Genomic DNA, 10223 nt, shown 5'->3' with positions numbered 1-10223 from the left:
TGTATGATGAGTCCTGCTAAAATCCATACAATGCTCGAACAGGAGCACAATCAGACTAATATTATAGCTCTGATACAACGGGAATGTTGTCATAATTGTCCACTTCGTTAGGGCACCACATAGAACGTGTGTTTTTGTTGTTGTTGTTTTTTTTGTTTGTTTACAGGACGAGAATATTTCGGAAGCATTTGTGAGCATGTAGAAATTCTATACATGAGTTTGGTTAACAATTACAATTCAGATTCCAGAGTTTGCAATGTGAAGTACTGTAGTTTCACTGAAAGTAGAAAATTAATACTTGGTGTTCACTTGCCAATAGATCAGGAAATTATGTTCACTAAGAAATGAGTATGTTGGCAGAGAATTTGCTGTGAAAGAAGCATGTTAAAGTTGAAAACAGCAACGCTTTTCAGTTTTATTTAATTAAATGATGCATTCTATACAAGAAAAAATTCATGGACGTCAACAGCTCTGACAGTGAAGAACTCAATCTTACAATTCAGAAACTGAAAATTTAAAATAGCCCTCCCTCCCGCCTTACTGTACATAAAATAGAGCCCTCCATTTACATCTATCCGTACAATACATCTTTATTTTAAACTTTAGAACTGTACAACTTTGTTACAAACAAGGCTTTTTCCTATGACGAAAAGAGTAATCGCAGGGAAAAAAAAATATTGCCACTTTGTTTAAAACAGAAGAGAGAGTGAGTCCTTAAAAGCAAAATAACCCAAGAAAAAACATATGGCAGCAAATTTGCATAAATGTGCAATCCACCATAACCTTCCTTCTGCAAAGCCAAGATTTCCAGACAAAACGTTTTAAGAGTTTTGGCCTGACAAAGGTGGATAACAAGACTGGACTCTTTCTCCAGCCAGGAGGAACAAATTGTTGCTGCATATGAGGAAGGTTACGCTTTACCAAACAATTTGGCAAGGGAGCAGGGCTCACTCACCTTTTTGACATGTCCAAACTACAATTCCAACGAATCCTTGGTGTGCAATTTAATACTCCGAAAAAGCGTAATGTAGCCTCTTTTTAATTTTCCCACAATGCTAAGCAAGCTGTGTCTACAGCTTATTTACCTTTTAAATTTCGTTTTATACCTGTTTATTAGAAGGGTATATGTTACTTACAAAGCAACACTGAACTATGTTCACTAGGTGGCTGCAACTACCTACCAGCTCATTCAGCGTTTATAGGAACAGTAGGTTTTTAAAATGTCTACCATATTGACGGACATTTTGCTGACTGGAAAGAACATGTAAACCAATGAGTAACCCAACATTTTAGTCTGGGGAAAGGAATAACAGTAAATTGGGTATACACACACCATACTTTGCCACCACCGTTATGAGTTATGTTCCATTTTACTGTGGCTGTGATTAAATCATTCAAGGAAAGATGTTTATAGCACTGCACACAAATGCGGAAAAGTGAGGCAGTTACCACTAACATTCCTATATATTTAAAACAACATTTGTAACACTCAAATGATCTCGCATTTGCTTCAAAATTCCTTACATGCGTCCATTAGATAGATGTCAAACAAGAATAGCTTAGGTTCCTGGCTGAAAGTTACCAAAAAGTTAATGTTAAAAACAATTAAACATGATGTTTGTCATCCGGTCGGACCAAAAAGTAAGATAATGCCATGGAACCAGAAAGTTGTGCAATCAACGTTCATTCAGACACATTCAAAGTAAAGATTCTACAGATGGCGATTTTTAAACCATCAAAGAAGCTATTTACAAACTTTTTAGAGAAGCTCAGTGCATCGATGCTTAAAGGTAAAGCACACTGAGCTGACCCTGGAAATAAACAGTAGGTCTGTGTGTGCCACCCAGATTCAACAACTGAAAGGATAAAGTGCTTGGCGCCAATGGCACTTCAGAACACACAACGTCTTTGCCTTCGAGATGCCACAGTGAGAAAATATATCTCAATGTTCAAAAGCTTGCAAGCAACAGAACACGTGTTCAGAAAACACAACAAAGAGAAAACTTCAAGAACTTGAAATTGAGAGAGACATCAAACGAAAATGAAAAAAAAAACAAAAACAAAAAACATAAGACACACATTTAAAGACTCTGTGGATTGACCCTACAGGCGGAGGCCTAACAAACTTCAAATGTGGATGTCTGCTGCACAAAGGAGTCACTACATGTAGTTATGACTTGTTATCAGGTAATAAAGCTATAATGCTTTGCTTTGAGGTCACTCTTAATAGCCGCTGTTGCCAGGTCAAGAAATGCAAATGCCTTCTGCTGGGATGTCAGAAAAAGCGGGTGTAAACTAACTGCTACACGGTGGTGGTGACTGTTGCGTCATTAGCATGTTTGCTGGAACGTTGTTTGTCCATTCGCAGTTACGCAGTATTGGTCTTTTCGCAGAGTAGTTAGTTCCCGCTGCCAAAGAATGTTATGCATGGCTTCACATGATGCAGTTAAACACTGCTTGGCTGCCCAACTCTAGGAATGAACAGCTAAGGTGTCACTAAAAGTCATTATGCACTGCTGTTACCAACCAGTTTTCGGAGGACACAGAATATTTGCATGTTGCTATGATAAGCTGGTAAATATCAACAACCACTAGTTTGGGTGCTCAAGACGCCAAGTGGCGTACAGTGTCGCCAGCAATGGAAGCCTCAGTGGGAATCCAGGAAAAGATCTAAAGCTGATGATGGAAACATGTTAAGAATGGAACAAAACGGAATGGCACATGAGAATAATAGAATTCAGGGCAAAAATCTATTACATTTTACAATTAAGACTTTGTAGTACCTCAATTTGAAGTAGTTAGGATGCGATTAGCCCCGTGAACCTTCATGTTTTTCTTGAAGTCCAAGGTGCATTGGGGTCTGATGCAATTCCGACGCATTACTGAACTGCTCCTGGAACTGAGAATGGCTTGCAATCTATCTTAAGAGGTTTTTGATCCCGTACTTATGATGATCTTCAGCCAACCAAATAAAAACGGCAAAGAGTATTCCCTGCATCCCCCAAAAACGAAATAAATAAAAATAAACTACCTATTCATACTTGTACTCCGACAGTAATCATTCAGGATTGACTGGCACACTCAAGTTAACACTAGAACCATCAAGAGCCTAGTAGCATTTTTATTTGAGAAAATTACGACCCAGAAATTTACTACTAATCCCACTCCTGTATTCAATGTTGCTCGTTCCAGCCCCACCCACTCAAAGGTCAAGAGGTGGTAGGAAAACCACACAGAGCTTCAGTAAGAAAAGATAGCAACACCTTGGCTCTCAGCAACAGGCGAAATGAACATTATCATCAAAAGAGCATTGAACATTCTCTAGCTAAAATGTGCTAATCTGAAGTCTGGCTACATTGATTATTACAGATCACGCCAACAGGATTGTACACTCCCAGGCAAGAGTAAAGACACATTCACAACCAGGAACTGTATATGGTCAAAGGATCAATTAACTACCAACAAGACAGAAAGCAAATGATGATGACTTAACTTAGGATTCATTATTGATGAGAGGTGTGTGGCTTGAAGGCAAAGGGTCGAGCATCTTTCAATCTCTAATAAAGTAACTGTCTACAAATTACTTCACAATCTTTTACCAAACTATCATTGTTAGCACAGAATATCATGAAAACGCAGGAACTGTAATTTGTTAGTGAACAGCTGCAGCATGAAAGACTACTCTTGCTGTGTATGAAAACATATAGTTTAAAAAATATCAATAAGCAACATATTCATAAAAAATGGACTCTGGGTGTTTACTTGTCTCAGTTGCTATAGCAAGAAGGTTCCAATGTACCTCTACTTCTTAGCTCAAACATTTTTCTTGAGTTATATCGGACTGTTCAAAGAGGAGCAGACAAAAAACTGAAAGGACCACTATCTTTTGCAGAGTCCAGGTTGCCATACCACACCTGCAACTGCAATTAAGTTTGTATTTTTTTTAATTTTTTTTTTTTAATTAGCAGTTACCCAACACACACAAGCCTCAGGAAAAAATAAATCAGAAGCTCTTAGCGCCACTAACATGGCTCAGACAGTCCAACAGAGTAAGTGAATTCAATAAATCCTGGCATTGTTCATGGTTAGCGATTCATAGATTTCCAATAGATTTATATTGGGGTACTTTTTTGTGGTTGTTGCTGAAGACCTGCAATTGTGAGACAATCCTAAAAATTGTGGACACTCTAGGATTCTGTTCTGTGCTACAACAGCGTAGAAGTATTTTCTTCCAATCCTCATCTGGTCAAGTCACAATTTCAGTTAATTTGTTTCTTTCTATGGTGCTTTTAGAGTCCAGACTACCAAAAACTGGTGTTGTGTATCAGGTTGGTGCGGAAAAGTGGGCACTTATCTGTGAACAAGATTTCAAATTTAATTCAATTCCCTTGCTTTGCAAATGGCAATGAGAAATAAAATGTGAGAATAGACCCTAATGTGATTCCTCTCAAATGGAATTGGACTAGGGGTTCAAGGATCTACACGCCTGTGTTGAGAGACTTGTATATCAGAAATTACCAGACCTGTTCTCATCAACAACCTCCAAAAGTAGAAATCCTCCTCAATCCTTGGGTGGTGTACACGTTTTCTAAACAGCAGGGAATTAATTTCATATGAGGCAGCAAAAACTATGATTTTAGCATTAAAATCCAGGAAAGTCATATGCATTGGCAATTCTTCACGCAGTAGTCATACATTATAATTAAAACTCCTCATTATACTATTAGAGAAGGAACACAGATTTGTAACCCAAGGAGTAGAGTGATGGGTGAAACCTCAAACCATTCCTAGGACATCATTAGCAAGAAAATGTTAACATCCACTAAATATCTAGACGAAGTAAAAGTAGACGGATAGTAGCACAAATGCAATGAAGTGAATAAAATTGATAACAGAATACATTTTTGGAACTTGAAACGTCAGCCGAAATTTGAACAAGTTTTAGTTTAACTGAGTTTGATGCCTTTCCTGCTGTGGCAAAGAAATATAAAACCAATGGTGACCAAGTGGATATTCGTTGCATACTTGATCTTCCAGAGACAGAGTGCTCATCCAGCTTTGAAAAAAGAACCAAACATCTCAGTAGTTTGAGCTGTTCCATTCTCACAGGAGTTGCACACCTTTTAGAGCTCAAGTTCACACTCCAAACTGGCGACAAAAATCAACTGATTTCTACAGGGGGAGTGATTTGGCAGAGGGTACTACAGGTGGCAATATCCGTGCAAGCAGATGGAAATATGTCAGACTACATTGGATTACCGAAAAAAAAAAAAAAAAAAAAAAAAAAAAAAAAAAAAACACGAAAAGGAACAAATAACCGCTAATTGCATTATTATCAAACATTACCTAATCTTGAAGTTCCTGAAATCTCCAATTGAGTGGCTTTGTAGAAATCAGCCTGTAGTGGATGGAGTTCAACTTTATTTTTAAGGAGGATACTCGTATACTAACTACATGTTCCAAAATAACTTAACCCCGTTTAATTCAGGCCACTTAGTACAAGAGTGTGGAACTCCACCAAACAAACATGAAGTTGTGGACAGAATTTTTCTAGTGATCTTGCTTTCAGCACTAAAAGTCAGGGAGTCAGGCAGTGATTGCACCAAGATTTGAGAGAAGACTGCAAAGTGTTTACAGCTTGAGGGCACTATCTTAACATCGGGAGGAGACAGAAACATTGCAATACTATGCTAAACTGGCATCACTTGGAGCTTAGTATTAACATTCTGGCAAAATAGTAATCACCAATTAACAGCCCAATGGCCAAACACGGTTTCGCTTTATATAGCACCTACTGCTTAAAATGAGGCATACTTTGTATGGAAAAAAACAGAATGAAGTGTATCAAGTCGCAATTGTCAATGACACTCACGAAGCACAAACTACCAGTTCTTGAAGCAGATCTAGTGACAATGCAGTGTTCCCCTGTTCCTTGCAGGTCATAAGCAAATGTATCAATATTTATGCTCCATCTCCTGCATTAGCAAAGCATTGAATTGCTGGAAGGTGGCAAAAGCATTTGGTGACTATTTGCAAAGTCAAAGATTCCACCAAGGGACAGCTTTCATTCCGAGAGCGACAGCTGCAACTATCTCGGGGAGCAGACAGCGGGTGCCATGGACAGCTACGTGCACCCAGATTCCATTTTCACTTTGGAAACGTGGTTCTAAAGATGGAACACTGAAGTGTAAGTCAGAGAAGCAAATCTGCAATCTGTGGTTGGTCTTCAGCTCTGCATACAAACCCAGTTGGACGAATTTTCAAAATGAATCCTGCCTCCCAGGAATAAACGAGGCAGGATTTCGGAGGCAGTGAATGAATATGAATGACATCTTTGCCAAGTCTGCACTGCACCCAGTGCACTAACCCAGCATGCGGAAGAGTCACAGCGACGATACAAATGCAATAGCATAATACTGCCGCTGCATGCATGTTTCATGCTGCTCTATGTGCAAGCTTCAAAAGATTAATGCGGAATTTAAAAGGAATGCTGATGGTTACTATCGAGATGCAACAAAAACAAAATTGACAAAACAAGAAAAAAAAAAAATCAAATGCAACTATCGATTCGGAAGTCCAGGAAATATAGAAAAAAAATGACATACCATTATAGAAACAGCGCACTGTTTTGTTAGGATTCATATGCTAAATCACATTTTTGGAAAAGTCCATCCCCTGTGCTTTTGCAGATGACTAAAGTTAATTGGCAAAACACTACCACTAAACATAAGACTTTCCTAACCCAAAGGTTTATTTATGTATGCAGGTTTGTCAGGTTTGGTCTGAGAAACAAGGGAAATGTGTGTGTCTAACGAACACAACAACACACTCATTCTCACAGCATGCTAAACAATTATAAACCATGCACTGGCAACAGTCTGAAGGGCAAAGCAATGCAAGATAGTTTGCATCTGGAATTGCAAATGGTTAAAAAAAAAAAAAAAAGTCCAAAGTTAAACTAAATAACTATAAGATGCCAACACAGGAGGCTGCCCGTCTGATGTATTCCAGAGACAATGTGATATTTCAAACAAAACATGCTGAAACTTTGAGAAGGTAATTTTGCACTGATTTCAAACTTTTAAAGATTAAAACAGCTCACCAAGAGCAGCAGTTCCCACAAACGTTCTCACAAAGCAGAACATTTTAGAACTGATCAGGCCCAACAATGAAACCTAAAGTTAATTCTTGAATTAATCGTTCGCCGTCGCACAGGGTCCTACATTACAGCCTACTTGAAATCAACAAGGAGCTAGCAAGAGTGTTGCTACAGAACATGAGGACAGCCTACCTGCTTAGAAACTGGCAACTTCAATATATATCACTGCCGCAAAGTAGGTCACCCGTGACCAGGGCCAGAAGAGACTGAGGCTGGTGACAATTTCATGTCTCTTATCCACATGGAGCCTCTAAGTAAGTAGGCCTTCTCGATGAAAAGGCAGATACAACTCTCAGGAGACCACTATTTTTGTCCAGACTATGGTTGACTTTAACCATTATGCTATTTAACGTGAGCAGATCGAAAAAGAGACCACGAAATTACATAAGACAAATCAGCATTGTTAACAAAAATGAACACAGTCAGAGGTATTAGAAATAGGAATTACTGGCATCTTCTACAACAACTGCACAAATGGGCGGCCATTTCCTGTGTTCTAAAAGGACACAGTATTTTTGTCAAAAAATAATCAAGAAAAAAAATGGCAAGTCTGCTCGACTGAGACAGTTAAATGGGTAGCATAGTACGTGTGTGTGAAGGAGAACGAGAAAGGCGCTCCAGGCCACAGAGAAAGGTGCATCTGCGGAGCCCTTATTGGAAACATGGTGCTCAACACCTGCCACCAGAAGCCGAAAGTCGTGCACTAGTGTTGGCCGCCAGGTAAGAATGTACAGGATGAAAAGCACTTTCAGAGCCAGATGATGGTTCATACCCCTTACGTGATGCCTGCAGAGACACCATCGCACAGAAGGAAATGCTGTACAGAGTAGTGTGGTTATTGTTTGTTGTGGGGATACAGTGATGGCGTGGGAGGACACTGCCAGGGAAACCGGGGGGAGGGCGGGACAGGGTCTTCTCAGAAACAGCAAAAAACAAAAAAAAAAAAACACAATAAAAACAGACCGAAATATCTTATTTCATTAGGTTGGGTATAGCCTCTAACCATTCGCTGATGAGGTATTTACTACAAAGATGATCCTCCCTGAATGCCATTCTTCAAGGACCATGCCACGTAAGGGCCCTTGCGCCAAAGCATGCCATTTTCTTTTATGTCCTTGCAGTCCATATACAAGGGCATCTATGTTGACTTCGGAAAATGCACACAAGCAGCAAGGCAATCAGCCACCCACCAAAAGTTAACATTTGTAAATGTAGGACGTCAGAGCACAAATATGCAGTTCGAAGTACAAACTGGCACTTCAACCCCTGCAGGTACCAATCAAACATTATGGGGGTATAGCAGTCTTCTTTTGACACTCAATAGGTTACCGGTCATTGCTTTTTGCTCCAGCTGTCTAGTTGTAAACAGCCGCAGACCAAGATGAACAATGCTTTAAGCAACTGCTTAGGCTCTGCCTAAGTATGGACACTTCTTGTGGTAAAAAAATAAAATAAAAAAAGTTGTCCAAGGAAAATGCTTGCACTGGGATGCGACCTGTAGTCACCAGCTCATCCTCTAGGCTTCCTGTCATTGACGCTCCCTTGCACTACGGCAAGACCTACTTGGGGTTGTTTAAATCCTCCTGAATCACACTACATCAGTCAAGAATCCCCACCAACACTAGGAGCAGAGCGGAGCATCTCAATGAAGACAAATGCCCCTCATTAACCGGGGCGCTTCCTGCAAATAACCCTCCCTCACGCCATCTGAACTGGTGCTACTTTACTTCCTGTGGACTAGCCCAAGGTCCTCTGAAGCAGCCCTTCTATCCTGGATTTGCATGCTGAAAGGAAAACATCAAAACAGAGCTATCCCCATCCAGTACAAATCAAAAACAGAGTGTCTTCGTGAAATCTGTGCTCTTACCTACTATTAAATAAAAGAGTGACTAACGTACACACAAGGAGGGACGCAAGTGTCAGAATAATTGAGAACTGCACGACTGGAGCTCTGCAGAGGCATTTCTTTCGGGGCAAAAACTCCAACAATTTGGAACGAATAACCCTACCACAAACATCTGCACCAAGCAATGACAAAAATCTAACTAGTTTGTTATCAATTAGCTTGTACTTAGTGGCAAAACATTCCTTTAACCTTTAATCGACATTTCATCAAGTCCTATAGTTAAATGAAGCAAAATGAACCCAGTAACATGCAAGTGATCTGCCTCACTGGCAGAGTTACTTTAGGGTTGGGAGTGTGGCATACGACTAGTTCACGCAGCTCACGGGGAAATAAGTGCACAGAAAGTGTTATGATGCGGCAATACTTTATCAAACTTCGCATAACTTAGGAAAAGGGTGATTTACAGACAAATATAACTAATTCTTTTCGTTGCTTAAATTAAAAAAAAAAACTCTATGTTGCTGCCACACCCAAATAATCATGTAAGGCGCTCCCAAAATATTGCATTTACAACTGGTTGTGTCCATGGACTGAATTGCACAGGATCTGGGCAGCAGCAGCAGCTTTCCACTTGAGTCAGTTGAAGCGTACTAAAGACGGGGCGGGTCTCAGGACTGCCAGAGGCCAGGGGTTTGCATAATCAACACAATCTGCACAAAATCTGCATTGTGTAGGTGCACAAAGCTCCAATCTGAGTAACATTTCACACACTTCAAGGGCATCTCATTCTGCACCGGAAAAAAAGGCAACATTCAGATCTTTCCCGTTTTAAATCGTCAACTGTGGGGGGGGTAGGAGGGGAAGAAAGAGACAAGAGCAACGTGAAAAGTGTCATTAACAGGAGACAGACTACAGGAACCGCACAAGTCCCAAAGACAATTCTCAGTGTCTCCTCATTTTCACTTTGCGTGCAGGACTGTCATCCTCGATCACCTCTTCAGGACCCTCGTCCTCGTAGTCGCCCGTGTATTCGTAAGACCTTCTCCAATAGTTCTCTGAGCTGAAGTTGCTCCTTCGGCTGTGTTTTGGGAGCAGAACCGAGCGCCTGTTCTCTTCTTTATCCATTTCTAAAATTCTAGGCCTAATGGAGAAAAACATGAAATAAAATTAAACATGCTGATCCAATCACGATGAAAAATAAGAATCTGCGAAAACAAT

General features: G+C 40.1%; 1 protein-coding gene across 2 annotated transcripts in view; it reads right to left on the bottom strand.

Moving 5' to 3' along the window:
* Positions 1-401: 401 nt before the first annotated feature.
* ALKBH5 (alkB homolog 5, RNA demethylase) overlaps positions 402-10223 on the bottom strand; it is a 123918-nt gene continuing 114096 nt past the window's right edge. For both annotated transcript variants that reach the window (XM_069210095.1, XM_069210094.1), the window contains one exon: positions 402-10146. In XM_069210095.1, coding sequence (XP_069066196.1) covers positions 9948-10146 — 199 coding nt within the window. In that variant the 3' untranslated portion in view covers positions 402-9947. The remainder of the gene's footprint in view (positions 10147-10223) is intronic.

This window comes from Pleurodeles waltl, chromosome 10 (assembly GCF_031143425.1).
Source record: "Pleurodeles waltl isolate 20211129_DDA chromosome 10, aPleWal1.hap1.20221129, whole genome shotgun sequence".
NCBI lineage: Eukaryota > Metazoa > Chordata > Amphibia > Caudata > Salamandridae > Pleurodeles > Pleurodeles waltl.
This window is presented reverse-complemented; position numbering and strand designations above follow the sequence as displayed.